We start from the raw sequence: 16977 nt of genomic DNA on the forward strand, positions 1-16977 counted from the left end.
TGAAGAGCAAGGAAATGATGTAGAAGTTCAAGCATTGCACTGAGGGGATTGGAGGGTGTGTGACCTATAGGAAATATGATTAATGTGAAGTGGAATTATCAGTGAACGAGTGAATACGGTTGGATGATTGGAGGGGGTCATTAATGAACAGGAACAAAGTGAGTGGGAAGAATCTTGGGAAAACCCTGAGTGAATTGAAGAGCAGTCTGAGGATGAGCTATTGACTACATTGCAGATGCAGCAATTTTGAGATAAAAGTAGGTAGCAATAAACAGCTTTGATGGGGAGCTCATAAGATGGTAACTTGTTTACAAGTGCACAGAGCCTGACCCTACAAAAAGCTTTGGCGATGTCCAAGACAATGAACGATGATTTACCAAAGCGTTCAAAAGCAGAATTCTAGGGGTGTGTTATAAAGATAACCAGATCACTGATGGAATGGCCATATAGAAAACTTTATGGCTGAATGTGGATTTGGCTAGAACTTTCAAAGTAATGGGTGACTTGAGTTCACAGCAGCTTGTATAACTTAGTATGTACCAATAAAGTTGGAGTTGGGTGGGCAATTGGGATCATCTTGGGTTTAACACAAGTAAATTTTAAAAGAAGCAGTAAAGGTGAACTGGGGGAAGAGAGGCTGGTTAAGTTGCTCTTGTGGTTAATCTCATATTTTCATTGGGATCATTATAAATTTTATTGGGTTCCTAAATAATGTATTTTTCCAACAAAAAACAGATCCACCATGCTAAAATAAAAGAACTTGATGACCTGAAGAAAACATTCAAGGAAGGGATAGATGAGTTGCATACTTTGAGAACAAAAGTGAGTACTATTGTTCACATGAATTTGTATTTTGAAATTGGATTGTTATCAATTCTTTTGAAATATTTCAAAAAATAACTTTTTTAGAAACTTATAATTGCCAATGTCACCAGTCGATATTTTTATACTGCAGTATTTGAAAAAAGAATAGGTACATTTCCTCAACGTTTTTCATGCATTTTTTTGTTTATTCTGTGTTTTGTGTCCAGACTATCATTAGTGGTGATATATGTTGGTTGCTGTGCCTAGAAGTAAGAAAGCAAGAAATTACTGTTTTTGAAAATATTTTGCTGAGTTAACTGGAGCCACCATAGGGGGACACTACAGTTGACTTGGGTCCCTCCATTAACAAAATTCAAATTCAGCCTGGATTTTTGCTGCACATCATTAGCATTCTACTCAAATTGGGTTGTTTGTGATGGGCTCACTTTCCTTGATAATCCTATTATCCCATCCTGCCACAGGTAAGCTGTCTTGAGGATGAGCGTTTGAGGACTGAAGATGAACTGTCAAAATATAAAGAAATCATCAACCGACAGAAAGCAGAATGCCAAGCTTTGCATGAACGCGTGAAGACTGTACACCAATTGCAAGAACAGCTTGAAAGGTAAAAACCAGGCTGTTTTATTGGTTAGATATAATTTTTATATTACATTAACCATTAACATGCGTATAGTCAATAAGTTTTCTTGGACTGGATTCAATTTGCTTGAGGGGGTCGGATTGGAATTTTCTAGAGTTTTTCTTTCCCTTATTGGCCCTGGGTTGTGTTCCTGTTTTTTTTTTCCTCTCAGGAGATTGCATGGTAGGACTTGGGTGGGGGGGGCTGCTTGGAAGTATTCTATCATGATGCTCCAGGCATTGTGTGATTTACAGTAGCCTAATGTTTAAATCAGCAGGCAAGATTTTTTGCAATTTTAAAGTGTTTTCTACAAGTGCAGACCAGTACAGAACAATAACCTAATGTGATTACATCATAGAAATGAACACGAGATTCATTCGCTGAAGGAAGAGGTTGACAGCCTGAACGCGCTCATTACTGATCTGCAGGAAGACATTGAAGGGAGTCGCAAAAAGGAATCTGAGCTGCTCTTGTTTACGGAAAAACTGACCAGCAAAAACGCACAACTTCAGTCTGAGAGCAACACACTGCAGGCACATCTTGACAAACTAAATATTCATGAGCGGGAGCTAAGTGTGCAACTTGAGGAGTTGGGACAAACTAATGTTGAGCTGGTAAGAATATAGCAAATATGAGAAGAACTTTCAGATAATGGAGCTTCAAGAGATTTTTCCTTAACCCCTTGAATGCTATTTCATTTGAGAAGATTCTGCATCGTTGAGTAGTGAAATAATTTTTTCATTATTTCACATCTTTGTGCTAATCATGTCTGAAATGTACATTGGGCAACCATGCTCTTCATTTTCTCTGATCTATAGTGGCTTGCTTAATGACATGTAGAAAAGTCAATTTCTAACAAATATCTTTAAATTTTCTCCTAAATTGATTGCGAGAATGCTACATTTTTTTTCCAGCTATTCACGAGCTGCTTTGGTAATCTGGGATCTCCCAATAGTTGCCTATATCTTGGTTACTTCAAATATTCAATACTTTTAACACTTGAATGTTTAAAGAATGTTACATTTTTTTTTGTTCCAGATTGATTTTTGTATCCTACCACAACAAATTGAAGAATATAAATCAATATGGGGTGTTAATATTTGAACAGGTTGATTGTGTGCTGTCTGTATTGTAATTGGAAATCTGTCTGTATATGCCCTTCTTCCAGAAAAAAAAAACTTCACAGTGCAATGTTGACATCTTCTGAGTTTTTAAAACACAGTAGTTTACTGTTTCCTACCTCCCAACATCCATGCCTGTCCTGATTTGAATGAGCCGGGCATTGTTTTCCGGTGGGGAATGAGTATCCTGTGACCCTCCATTAAGCCCTCATGGAAACTTTGAACTATATTTGTGGTAACAAAATCCCATTGGAATACTATGTTTTCATTCTCTCCGCCGCCCCCCCCCCCCCCCAGCTATGTGTCTAAGAGGAAGGATTGACCTACAAGATGTGCTGGCTAATGTTCTGTATCAAGAATATGTTGAGTACTGTGAATTTATACATCAGTTAAATTATAATATTTTTGTTTTATAATACAGGATTATCCATTCAGCAGAAGTGCACTGGGTATTTACAATAAAGGGAAGGCAGCAAATTGAATTGATCCTAAATGTCAATGACATACTTTTTAAGTTGTAAACAATTTTACAACACCAAGTTATAGTCCAACAATTTTATTTGCAAATCACAAGCTTTCGGAGGCTTCCTCCTTCCTTAGGTGAATGTCAAGAAATCCTCGAACCTTTTGCATTTATAAATCACAGAACAATACCTGGTGATTACAGAAAGTCTTTCCAACTGCCCGTTGCCAAGGCAATCAAAGTGTTCAGACAGAGAGGTGTTACCTACAGGGCCACCGAATATACAAACAACCAAAAAAAACACAGAGAGGGGCAGAAACATCCGGAAGGAAGAGAAAGACAGCAAATGACCCATTATATTAAAAAACAGATAACTTTTGTTCGTTGGTGGGGTTACGTGTAGCATGACATGAACCCAAGATCCCGGTTGAGGCCGTCCTCATGGGTGCGGAACTTGGCGATCAATTTCTGCTCGATGATTTTGCGTTGTCGTGTGTCTCGAAGGCCGCCTTGGAGTATGCTTACCCGAGGGTCGGTGGATGAATGTCCTTGACTGCTGAAGTGTTCCCCGACTGGGAGGGAACCCTCCTGTCTGGCAATTGTTGCGCGGTGTCCGTTCATCCGTTGTCGCAGTGTCTGCATGGTCTCGCCAATATACCATGCTCTGGGGCATCCTTTCCTGCAACGTATGAGGTAGACAACGTTGCCCGAGTCACAGGAGTATGAACCATGTACCTGGTGGGTGGTGTCCTCTCGTGTGATGGTGGTATCTGTGTCGATGATCTGGCATGTCTTGCAGAGGTTACCGTGGCAGGGTTGTGGTGTCGTGGACGCTGTTCTCCTGAAAGCTGGGTAATTTGCTGTGAACGATTGTCTGTTTGAGGTTGGGTGGCTGTTTAAAGGCGAGTAGTGGAGGTGTGGGGTTGGCCATAGCGAGGTGTTCGTCATTGATGACATGTTGAAGGCTGCGGAAAACATGGCGTAGTTTCTCCGCTCCGGGGAAGTACTGGACGACGAAGGGTACTCTGTTGGTTGCGTCCCGTGTTAGTCTTCTGAGGAGGTCTATGCGATTTTTCGCTGTGGCCTGTCGGAACTGTCGATCGATGAGTCGAGCGTCATATCCCGTTCTTACTAGAGCGTCTTTCAGCGTCTGTAGGTGTCCATCGCGTTCCTCCTCGTCTGAGCAGACCCTGTGTATTCGCGGGGCCTGTCCATAGGGGATGGCCTCTTTGACGTGGTTACGGTGGAAGCTGGAAAAGTGGAGCATCGTGAGGTTGTCCGTGGGCTTGCAGTAGAGTGAGGTGCTGAGGTGCCCGTCTTTGATGGAGATTCGTGTGTCCAAGAAAGAAACTGATTCGGAGGAGTAGTCCATGGTGAGCTTGATGGTGGGATGGAACTTGTTGATGTTATCGTGTAGCCTCTTTAGTGATTCTTCGCCGTGGGTCCATAGAAAAAAATGTCGTCGATGTATCTGGTGTATAGCGTTGGTTGGAGGTCCTGTGCAGTGAAGAAGTCCTGCTCGAACTTGTGCATGAAAATGTTGGCGTATTGGGGTGCGAATTTGGTCCCCATGGCTGTTCCGTGTGTTTGGGTAAAGAACTGGTTATCGAAGGTGAAGACATTGTGATCCAGGATGAAGTGGATGAGTTGTAGGATGGCGTCTGGAGATTGGCTGTTGTTGGTGTTGAGTATTGATGCTGTCGCAGCGATGCCATCATCGTGGGGGATACTGGTGTATAGTGCCGAGACGTCCATCGTGGTGAGAAGTGTTCCTGGTTCAACTGGTCCGTGGGTACTGAATTCTTGTAGGAAGTCTGTAGTGTCGCGACAGAAGCTGGGGGTTCCCTGTACGATGGGTTTCAGGATGCCCTTGATGTATCCAGAGAGGTTCTCGCACAGGATTCCGTTGCCTGATACGATAGGACGTCCGGGTGTGTTGGCTTTGTGTATCTTTGGGAGGCAGTAGAAGTCTCCCACGCGGAGAGTACGTGGGATGAGAGCGCGTAGGATGCTTTGAAGGTCTTGATCAGTTTGTTGAGCTGGTGGATGTGTTCTTTGGTCGGATCTGCGGGTAACCGTTTGTAGTGTTCCTGGTTGTCCAGTTGTCTGTATGCTTCTTTGCAATAGTCCGTTCTGTTCTGTATGACGATGGCTCCTCCTTTGTCCGCTGCTTTGATGACTATGTTTCGGTTGGTCTTGAGAGCGTTGATGGCATTGCGTTGTGCTCGGGTGACATTCTGGACTGTCTTGAGTGCGGCTGATGAATCTGGCATTGACGCATTTCCTGACAGCAACCCTCCGGAGGAGTCCAGTTTGACTCTTTCCTCTTCGGTTGCTGTACCGCGGATCCCTCTGTCTGCTGTTCCGGATCGTTGATCGTCTCATGGGGTTCGCTGCTGAAATCTTGGGGTTTGTGGAAGAATTCCCGGAGCCTCATTCTCCTGATGAATTCCTCTGTGTCCGCCGCGAGACTAATGGGGTCCATTTTGGTAGTGGGTCAGAAATTGAGCCCTCGGCTGAGAACTTCGATTTCGTCTGGTTGAAGGGTGTGGTCGGACAAATTGACGATAGACTTCCCTGTGGTTGCAACCGTGGTACCAGGGGAAGCTGGTGGTGATGCCGAGTTTCTCAAGCTTCCTGCTCTTGGTTTTCATGTAGGCAGCGTAGTTCCGTTGCCTCGTCTGTTTGGCGGTATCTCGTAGCTGGTCTGCTGTGTCCTGAGTACAGGTTTTTTGTATGGACTCGATCTTAGTTTCAAGGTTGCGGCGTCTGCTGTCGAGTTGGTGTACGAGATGGTTGCGGAGTGTGCGAGAGCTACGACGGCAGAGTCTCTCAGCGTAATCCGAGTTGTATGTGGACCTCCTCAGAAGACTAACACGGGACGCAACCAACAGAGTACCCTTCGTCATCCAGTACTTCCCCGGAGCGGAGAAACTACGCCATGTTCTCCACAGCCTTCAACATGTCATCAATGACGACGAACACCTCGCTATGGCCACACACCTCCACTACTCGCTTTCAAACAGCCACCCAACCTCAAACAGACCATCGTTCGCCGCAAATTACCCAGCTTCCAGGAGAACAGCGTCCACGACACCACACAACCCTGCCACGGTAACCTCTGCAAGGCATGCCAGATCATCGACACAGATACCACCATCACACGAGAGGACACCACCCACCAGGTACATGGTTCATACTCCTGTGACTCGGCCAACGTTGTCTACCTCATACGTTGCAGGAAAGGATGCCACAGAGCACGGTACATTGGCGAGACCATGCAGACACTGCGACAACGGATGAACGGACACCGCGCAACAATCGCCAGACAGGAGGGTTCCCTCCCAGTCGGGGAACACTTCAGCAGTCATGGACATTCATCCACCGACCTTCGGGTAAGCGTACTCCAAGGCGGCCTTCGAGACACATGACAACGCAAAATCGTCGAGCAGAAATTGATCGCCAAGTTCCGCACCCATGAGGACGGCCTCAACCGGGATCTTGGGTTCATGTCATGCGACACGTAACCCCACCAACGAACAAAGGTTATCTGTTTTTAATATAATGGGACATTTGCTGTCTTTCTCTTCCTTCTGGATGTTTCTATGTTTCTGCCCCTCTCTTATTTTGGTTATTTGTATATTCGATGGCCCTGTAGGTAACACCTCTCTGTCTGAACACTTTGACTTGGCAACGGGCAGTTGGAAAGACTATCTGTAATCACCAGGTATTGTTCTGTGATTTATAAATGCGAAAGGTTCGAGGATTTCTTGACATTCACCTGAGGAAGGAGGAAGCCTCCGAAAGCTTGTGATTTTCAAATAAAATTGTTGGACTATAACTTGGTGTTGTACAATTGTTTACAATTGTCAACCCCAGTCCATCACCGGCATGTCCACATCATACTTTTTAAGGTGTTGGATACAGATACTTGACGTGTGTGGCAAATATAATACTGATTTTCTACAAATATGGCAAAAAGAAATTTAGATATGTTTTAAAATGAGGATAACTTGGCCACATGGTAGGTCTTTAGAACAGTTTTTATTTTACTTCGAAGTCCTTGGATTAAATGTAGCCAAGACACATGGGATGAAGATCTTTATTTTGCTCACTGCAAAGGTACTTGGGGAATTTTCTTCAGGCACTTTTGAACTAGTTCCTAGTGGGCAAAAGTCTACAGCAGAAAAAAACTCAACATTAATTAGCAACCTCATTCAAAGCGATTACAAAGGTGGCTGGCATGGGAGTTGGAAAGATTGTGTGTTTTTATAAAAGTGGGAGTACCGCACGTTGCCGGGGCCGGGGGCGGGGCACCGCACGGGGCCGGGGGCGGGGCACCGCACGGGGCCGGGGGCGGGGCACTGCACGTGAGCTGGAAGTTCTTAATTTTGATACAGGATTTAAAAGTGGAAAAGTGTTCCATAGGAAAGATCGGAACAGGAGTAGGCTATTTATCCCCTCAAGCCTGTTCCTTCATTCAGTTAGATCATGGCTGATCTGTATCTCATTTTTCTGCCCTTGTTCTAGATCCCTTGATACCCTTACTTAACAAATTTCTATCGATCTCAGTCTTGAAAATTTCAATTCACTCAGCATCCATGGCCTTTTGGGGGAGAGAGTTCCAGATTTTCACTACCCTTTTGTGTGGGAAGTGTTTCCTGGTTTCACTCCTAAATGGCCTAGCTCTCATTTTAACATTATGCCCTTTTTGTTCTGGATTCCCCCACTAGAGCAAATAGTTTCTTTGCATCTACCCTATCAAAGCCCTTAATCATTTTAAATGCCTCCGTTAGATCACCCCTCAACCTTCCAAACTCCAGGGAATACAAGCTAAGTTTATGCAACTTGTCCTCCTACTTTAACTCTAATTCCTGGTATAATTTTGATCAATCTGAGCTGTACCCATTCGAAGGCCAATATATCTTTCCTGAGTTTGGTGCCCAAAACTGAACGCGGTACTCCAGATGGGGTCTGACCAAGGTTCTGTACAACTGAAGCATCACTTCACTTTTGAATTCCAGCCCCCTTGAGATAAAGGCCAACATTCCATTAGCCTTTTTGATTACTTTTTTGTACCTGTATAGCAGCTTTTAATGATTTATATGCATAGACACCCACATCCCTTTGCTTCTCCACAGCTCCTAGTCTCTCACTGTTAAGAAAATATTTCAGTTTGTTTTTCTCAGATCCAAAATGGGTGACCTCCCACTTCCCCACGTTCCCCATCTGGCAGAGTTTTGCCAACTCACGTAGTCCGTATGTCTCTTTGTAACTTTCTCCTCCCATCCACACAACTTACTGTGCCTCCCCAAATTAGTGTCATCTGCAAGCTTGTATGTACAACTTTTTATTCCTTCATCCAAGTCATTAATATATATGGTGAAAAGCTGAGGCCCCAGTACAGATACCTGGGGGAACACAGCTTGTCACATCCCACCAATCGGACAATGAACCCTTTATCCCTACTCCCTGTCTCCTACCTCCCAACCAATTACCAGTCCATATCCTAAGGTCATCTCCAAATCTGTGCGCTCTCATTTCTGTAGTAATTTGCAGTTTTCCAATCCAAAGGCGCATTCCATTTTCTTAGACTACTCTTGCCTTAGGTATAAAATTCTCCCAGAAAACTGTTGGAAGTGAAGTCTGCTTCTAACTGATTAGTTTAAAGCCGTAATTAGTTGTAAATATAATGTTGTGGTTAACTGGTTATTATTGAAGCTGCAGTAAGATGAAAGGCAGAGTTAAATGTACCATGAGTTGTAGATATATACTGAAGGTGATAATTACTATGATTAATACTGGCACTGAAAAATGTCTTTTTCTACTGCGTACACTTTGCAACCAGTTTCCATTGATGTTTAATATGGGTTGGGTTCAAAAGGTAGAACTTTTAATTTATATTGGTAACATTAAAAAAAATTAAGGTAAATACAGCACGTGTTTTGAAATCTGGCCAGAGTCACTTTGCCTTTGGCAAGAAGTCCAAATTTCAACCAAGAGCAGCTCAATGTCACTCATTATATTTGCTTTTGTTTGTACACAGGTAGACAGATTGCAGAAAGAACAGCAACTGCGACAGCAGGATGTGGAAACTCTGCAGATTGAGGTGATCTCTGAACAGAAGGAAGTGAGTAAATTGACTTTACAAGTGGAAGAGCTTAAAGATGACCTCGTCACACAGAAACGAAAGAAAGCAACTAACATTAAGGACCTCACGAAGCAGCTTCAGCAAGGTGAGTAGGAATTGGAAAAGTACTATAATAAGGTAAAAATTCTACTTGGATGACATCAAAATATGTTAAACAAGATCACCTTCAGTTTTTAATTTTACTGTTCTGATAATTGGCCCTCTGAATACTAAATGCCCTTTTGTACCTTGTAAAGTCAGCATTTTTCTTTTGAATTGGCAAATCAAAACATGCTTCTATAAATTTCTGATAAAGCATACACTGATTGTGTAATTATAAAAATTAATATGTATGTTTTGATTTCAGGGAAGGACTTTTAAAACCTTGTTTTTTGTTGATGATTCTGCTTAATCAGGCAAAGAATGTGTATTTTAGGTGTTAAAAACTTCTAATCCATTTTAATTTTTTTTTAGTTGCGACTATTTGGTTTGTATTGCAAATTTAAATCATTCATGATCAGATTTTCACAATGTTAGTGTCATTTTAGAAGACTTCAGAAATGTAATTTTAGCACCACGTGTGGGTTTCTTTCAGCACGTCGGCGATTAGAGCAAATGGAAAATGGCAACTATGACAGCAAAGAGGCAAGCAGCATGGGAAGTCGTTCAAGTTCATCAGGTAAAGGAAAAAGTAAATACCACATTACTTCAATTTAAAGGACAAAGTAGCATTATCATTCACAGAAATGGATAAAGCAATAATATTTCTGCCTTTGCCTGTAATGTTAGCTTCTGAAACTGAAAAAGATCAAAATTGTACCAGGCAACCTTCATCTGACTAGCTTAAGGTATTGGTTGGGTCAGATAAATCAAGGTAAAGCGATTGGATAATACTAAGTTTGGATTTCAATACACTGAAGATTCATGTTGGGTACAAGAGTTTGAGCTTTTGAGGGGCAGGAAAGGAAAGTTCAGAGGAGCAATGACCATAGTAGTATTAATTTTAAATAGAGAAAATAATTTTTTTTTGGAAGGAGGGGAAGAGGAGAGATTGGATTATTGGCTATTAAATAACCAGCTTTTTCTTGTATCTGTCTTTGAGTGCTCTGGTCCTGCAATTTTTTCGTTCCCAGTTGTCCATACCTTTTTTTTTACCATTTTTATTTTTATTTTTACAAAATTGCTTTCAGTTTGCACTGCTCTGTTTCACTCTCTAGTTTTTAGCTGCCATAATACCACTCCATGCAGCTTTGTGTTTCATTGACTCTTCCTAAGAAACCTCGAGGCTGGTGTTGTTTCTTCTCAGCCTCTTTCGGAACTTTGTGAAATTTGGTCCTGGTCTTCTACTTAGAAGTGAGCGGGATGCCAGTGTGAGACTCACTAAAAGGTTCAAGGAAGCGCAAAAGTACTGTAGTGGCAACTTGAAGTGGAAAGGCTGAATTCGGGGCTGGGATGAAGTGAAGAGGTCAAGTCCAAGCCTGAGGCTATGAAGTGAGCATAAATGTTCCTGCAGTCACTTTGCACGCCAAAGATGGCAAGCCCTGGGAGAGTAACAAAGGCAGGATGCTGATACGAATTGTCTGAGGTACGAAACGGGGTGGTATGAAATACTGAGGCCACTCGAAGGCACCCGCAGCAAGTCTTGGTAGCTGTTCGGGGAAGGATGGGGAGGATGGAAGAGATTTGGCAGTGATGTTCAAGATAATAGGAATTGGTAAAATGTCTGGGTGGAAGACTAAGAGTGGGAAACTGGGCACTGTTGTCGCCATTGAAAAGGTATTTTGCATCACTGGTTCTTTCCTTATTTCATTGGTTTCATGAAACCAATCACAAATTTGCTTTCCCATTAAAATCAATGTGTGAAAGTTAGTTTTTGATTGGTTGCTTTAATACAGTTTTTATTTAATAGGTAATTAAATTTATTTGATTCAAGAAATAACTTGCATTTATATAGTGCATTATCTTGTCTCAAGGCATCCTAAAGCGCACTACAGCCAATGAATTACTTTTGAAATGCTATTTAGGCAAATACTGCTATTTTAGTTGGTTTTGTGAAATCAGACAGATGCAAAAAAATGACACTCTGGACTGAGGACTAGGTATACCAGTGACAAGAATTATGAAATAGATTAGTAAACCTCGTGTGACCTTGCCGTCAGTTAGTTGGAGGAAGTGGTGGACGGAACTTTAACTTTGGGGTTGTAAAACGGGTGGTAGCCACTCAGAAACCCCGCCAGAATTTTCTTCCCATTGACTTCAATGGAAAGGAAAATCGGGCGATTGTGTGTATAACGGCGGCTAACCCTCCGATGTCTGCTTTATGTTTCATAAGTTGAAGGTTCCTTTTAGCTCCTTTTTGTAACCGGCTGAGAGGGGCTGCAGTGCCACCTCTGGAGCAAATAAAAGGGAAAAACCTCTGCTGAGATATATTTATAGACCTTGATATTTAAAATTGCTTTGACCAGTGGAATATTGAAGTGGATGGGTTCCCTTGGATCTAATTTATTTGTTTCTGTGGATAGTGTTGTAATCTGCCTTTTTTAAAAATAAAAATCTCAAGTTACCAAGAATTGTGCTTAACTTCAACAGAAACACGAAGGGATTTAAAAAATAAATACAATATTTAGTGTTGATAGTTACTAGGGGTATAGTCTTGGAGAAATTATTTAGCTTGCCAGAGTGCATTGATATACACAAGTGATAGGATGTCAGTGTTGGATCCCCAGTGTGCTCTGCTTAAAACTGTGATGCTTCACATACTGAATTCCCAATCATTGCTGTGTTGCTGAGATAGTGTTCAGCACAGGCTTGGAACTTTTCTACAGGGTGTGTGAAGAAAAATGAGTGGGTTTATCTCACGTTGGTAATGCACATCTTTGGAGTGACATTGCTGGATCCCTGGGAGCCGGTTAGTTATCCAACCATTTAACAGAGAATGGTGCACCTCACCCAAGAAAGTGGAAGATTTGCATTTTAAAAAATAAATAACGTGGTTAAAACAGAAAGACCCCAGATTATTGACTGTAGAACTAATGACCATGGAGCTGAGCTTAGTAATTCCTACAAGCCAGCTCCTCCAATATGTTTTTTGTTCCAAGTGCTCAGCATCTGAATTGGGAATAATTTGTGAAGTGAAACATTGTATTGAGTGATTTCACATGCCGAGCTTAGAAATTTTTTTTCAAAACACTTCAACCTAGTTTAATTGCCTATAGTTGCTGAATTTATTGAATTTCTAACAAAAGCAAACTCTGATATTGCTGTAAAATATAATCTTTTTTTCTTAAGAATAGGAAACTTTACATTTTCTGAGCTCAGGGTAATATTGTGCTATTTAAGTAAATCCACGCGAATTATTTTTCTATTTACTCCAGAAATCATCTTTGTATTGCATTCCAGGTTCCCTTGATGCTCGGTGTAGTAAAGAAGAGCGGTCTCCAGAGAATACTGGCTGCTCTGTGCAGGCTGACAGTTTCCCTGAAGTGGACAAGACCATATTGATAGAACGTATAGTGCGGCTGCAGAAAGCTCATGCGCGTAAAAATGAAAAAATTGAATTCATGGAGGATCATATCAAACAGCTGGTGGAGGAAATCCGAAAGAAAACAAGGTGAGTTGATTAAAGGTTCAATGAAGAAACTTTTGTGTTCATCCACTATACCTAACAAAGTCAATCTCATTAAGATTGCCAATTCCAGTTGTGGATTATGTTTGGAACCTAGCTAAGTTGGGTGTTTTAAACCAAGCATCATATGATTATATTGTCTCTCTTCATTCTTCCTACCAAAATGTATCATTTCATGCTTTTCTGCATTTAAATTTCATTAGCCACATGTCTGCCCATTCCACCAGCCTGTCTATGTCGTCTTGAAGTCTATCACTGTCCTCCTCAATGTTCCGTACCCTTCCAAGTTTTGTGTCATCTGCACATTTTGAAATTGTGCTCTATACACCCAAGTCATTAATATATATCAAGAAACGTAGTGGTCCTCGTACCAATCCCTGCGGAACATCACTGTATACCACCCTCCAGTCCGAAAAACAGCCGTTCACCGCTATTGTTTCCTGTCACTTAGCCAATTCTGTATCCATGCTGCCACGAACCCTTTTATTCCATGGGCTTCAACTTTGACACACCTATTATGCAGCATTTTATCAAATGCTTTTTGGAAGTCCATATACACGTTAATCGCATTGCCCTCATCGACCCCCTCTGTTACCTCATCAAAAAAGTTAGTTTAACATGATTTGCCTTTAATAAATCCATGCTGGCTTTCTTTAATTAATCCACACTTGTCCAAGTGACTGTTCATTTTGTCTCGATTATCATTTCTAAAAGTTTTCCCCACTACCGAGGTTAAACTGACTGGCCTGTAGTTGCTGGGTTTATCCTTACACCCTTTCTTGAACAAGGATGTAACATTTGCAATTCTCCAGTCCTCTGGCACCACCCCTGTATCTAGGGATGATTGAAAGATTATGGCCAATACCTCTGCAATGTCTACCCTTACTTCCCTCAGCAACCTAGAATTCATCCCATCTGGACCAGGTGACTTATCTACTTTAAGTACAGCCAACCTTTCTAGTACCTCTATCAATTTTTAGCCTATCCAGTATCTCCACTACCTCCTCTTTTACTGTGACTTTGGCAGCAGCATCTTCCTTGGTAAAGACAGATGCAAAGTACTCAGTACCTCAGCCATGCCCTCTGCCTCCATGAGTAGATCTCCTTTTTGGTCCCTAGTTGGTCCCACCTCTCCTTATTACCTGTTTACTGTTTACATGCCTATAGGAGATTTTTGGATTCCCTTTTGTTAACCACTGTATCATACTCTCTTTGCCTCTTTTATTTCCTTTTTCACTTCCCCTCTGAACTTTCTATACTTAGCCTTGTTCTCACTTGAATTATCAACCTGACATCTGTCATGCACCCCTTTTTTTTTTCTACTTCATCTTACACCCTAGGCTTTAGTTGCCCTACCTTTCTCCCTTGTGGGAATGTACCTCGACTATACCCGAACTAGCTCCTCCTTAAAGGCTGCCCATTGTTCAATTACAGTTTTGCCTGCCAATCTTTGATTCCAATTTACCTGGGCCAGACCTGTTCTCATCCCACTGAAATTGGCCCTCTGCCAATTGAGTGTTTTTACTCCAGAGTGGTCCTTGTCCTTTTCCATAGCTAATCTAAACCTTATGATTCTATGATCATTATTCCCTAAATGTTCCCCACTGACACTTGCTCCACTTGGCCCACCTTATTCCCCAGAACCAGATCCAGCAATGCCTCCTTCCTCATTGGGCTGGAAACGTACTGGTCAAGAAAGTTCTCTTGAACACCCTTCAAAAATTCCTTCCCCTCTTTGCCCCTTCCTTACACTATTACTATCCCAGTCTATATTAGGATAGTTGAAGTCCCCATTATCACTGCTCTGGCTCTTGCACATCTGTAATTTCCCTGCAGATTTGCTCCTCCTATATCCTTCGAACTAGTTGGCAGCCTATGAAATACCCTCAGTAGTGTAATGGTACTTCTATTGTTTCTTAACTCTAACCAAATAGATTCTGTCCTTGACCCCTTCAGATCATCCTCTCTCTTCAGCACTGCAATATTCTCCTTTAATCAATACTGCCACCAACCCCCCACGCCCCCTTTCTTTCCTACGCTCTCTTCCCTGAGCACCTTGTATCAAGGAATATTTAGTACCAAATCCTGCCCTTTTATGAGACTGGTCTCTGTTATCGCCACATCATATTCCCATGTGTCTCATTGCACCTGCAGTTCACCACCCTTGTTTACTACGCTTTGTGCATTTACACACATGCACTGTAAACCTATCTTAGACCTCCTTGTATTCTCTTTTTATTTGATCCCACCTAATACTATACTGTTTCTTACTCTAGTGCTATCTGTCTCTCCCAATCCTTTGTGCACCTTGTTTCTCCTTTCCAATGCTACATCCTAGTGCCCATCCCCCGCCAAATTATTTTAGACCCTCCCCCACAGCACTAGATACCCAATGCCCCAGGAATCTAAAGCCTTCCCTCCTGCACCATCTCTCCAGCCACGCATTCATCTGCTCTATCCTCCTATTTCTATACTCCTAGTGTGGCACTGGGAGTAATCTGGAGTTTACTACCTTTTGAGGTCTTGCTTATTAATCTCTTTCCTAACTCCCTAAAATCTTCCTGCAGGACCTCATCCCTCTTTTTTTTTTACCTATGTCATTGGTACTGATATGGACCACGACCTTTGGCTGTTCACCCTCCCCCTTCAGAATGTTCTGCAGCCACTCAGTGACATCCTTGAACCTGGCACCAGAGGCAACATACCATCCTGGACTCTCATCTGTGGCCTCAAACGCCTGTCTGTTCCCCTAACTATTGAATCCCCTTTTCACTATTGCTCTCCTAACCTTTCTCCTCCCTCCCCCCGTACAGCTGAGCCACCCATGGTGCTGTGGACCTGGGTCTGGTTGCACTCCCCAGAGGAACCCTCTTCCTCACCAGTATTCAACCGGTTAAAGAGTGAGATGCACTCAGGGGGCTCCTGCACTACCTGCCTGGTCCTCCTTGTCTGCCTGGCGGTCACCCAGTCCCTCTCTGCCTGCGCTCTCAAGCTGTGGGGTGACCACCTCCTGAAACGTGCTATCCACAAAACTCTCAGCCTTGTGGATGCACTGCAGTGACACCGACTGCTGCTCAAGCTCTGAAATCCGGAGCTTGAGCTCCTCCAGCTGGCGACACTTCCTGCACATATGGTTGTCCAGACGTGGGAGGCATCCTGGAGTTCCCACATGGCACTGGCTATGCATTCAACGGGTCTGAGCTGCCCTGCTGTGCCTCTATTTGATTACTAACTAAACTTAACAGAAATAAACTGAAGAATTAAACACTCACCAATCCGTTCCGTCCCACGTGCTGTCGTCATCTCAGGTTTTTTCTACTTTGCTCCCTGGGCCTCGCTTTATAGATGCTCCGATGCTCTGCCCCCGGTCTCATGTCTGCGTGCATTCTGAACCCTGGGCTCCTGATTGAGGCCTAGTCCCTGGGCCTTGCTTTAATGATTTAACAATAAAAACTGCACTGCCATACTTTGAAATTTCAAGTTTTCCTCCTCCCAAGTCTGGTTTGAAAATTTAATGTGCATCAGTTCATGGACTAGGCTTTTTCCAAAAATAAGTTCTTGTGCCCCCTTCCTGTGTCTTACGTTGTCTCTTCTCTAATTCTCTGTTTTTGCTTGTGTATGTGTGTTACTGTCTTTAGGCCTCTCGTATACTTTGCATTCTTGTCACTTCAGTATCTGACTCTTTGGGCCCGATATTACCAGAGCAGCAGGTTCGCGGCGGGGGGGGGGCGATTGGGCGCCCGGTGAAATCAGTCTGCCCCGAATGCAATCGCAGGCTAATTGGATCCACTTACCTATTCCAGGTTCCCCGCTGCTGAGCTGCGCGGCGGGCAGACTGCGCATGCGCAATAAGGTCTGTCAGCTGGAGGAGCTCTATTTAAAGGGCCAGTCCTCCACTGAATGATGCTACAAGAAATAGGAAAAATTACAGCATGGAGCAGCCCAGGGGGAAGGCTGCTCCCAGGTTTAATGATGCCTCACTCCAGGTATCATTGGATGGGGTGAGGGGGAGGACAGAGATCTCCACCCCGCCCGCCCGCCACGGGCGGGAGGAAGCGGCCTGGCTCGAGGTGGCAGAGGAGGTCACCTGCACCGCCAACATATCGCCCACCTGCAAACAGTGCAGGAGGCGCTGCAATGACCTAAGTAGGTCAGCCAAAGTGAGTACACTTACTCATTCCCCTATACTCTGTC

At 43.1% G+C, this 16977-nt stretch overlaps 2 protein-coding genes across 6 annotated transcripts in view; one reads left to right on the forward strand and one right to left on the reverse strand.

Annotated features, from left to right (window-relative positions):
* Window positions 1–16977, forward strand: part of ccdc186 (coiled-coil domain-containing protein 186) — a 98254-nt gene that overhangs the window by 59339 nt on the left and 21938 nt on the right. For 2 of the 4 annotated variants that reach the window (XM_068002174.1, XM_068002176.1), the window contains exons 9-14: window positions 736–822; window positions 1287–1429; window positions 1803–2058; window positions 9075–9264; window positions 9754–9849; window positions 12558–12768. In XM_068002174.1, coding sequence (XP_067858275.1) covers window positions 736–822; window positions 1287–1429; window positions 1803–2058; window positions 9075–9264; window positions 9754–9849; window positions 12558–12768 — 983 coding nt within the window. Of the gene's footprint in view, window positions 1–735; window positions 823–1286; window positions 1430–1802; window positions 2059–9074; window positions 9265–9753; window positions 9850–10375; window positions 10438–12557; window positions 12769–16977 lie in introns of those variants that run through there. The other 2 variants (XM_068002175.1, XM_068002177.1) reach the window with 2 other exon arrangements.
* The window catches only part of adrb1 (adrenoceptor beta 1), a 68249-nt gene that overhangs the window by 21867 nt on the left and 29405 nt on the right, over window positions 1–16977 (reverse strand). The window lies entirely within an intron of this gene.

Source organism: Heptranchias perlo, chromosome 21, assembly GCF_035084215.1.
Source record: "Heptranchias perlo isolate sHepPer1 chromosome 21, sHepPer1.hap1, whole genome shotgun sequence".
NCBI classification, from domain to species: domain Eukaryota; kingdom Metazoa; phylum Chordata; class Chondrichthyes; order Hexanchiformes; family Hexanchidae; genus Heptranchias; species Heptranchias perlo.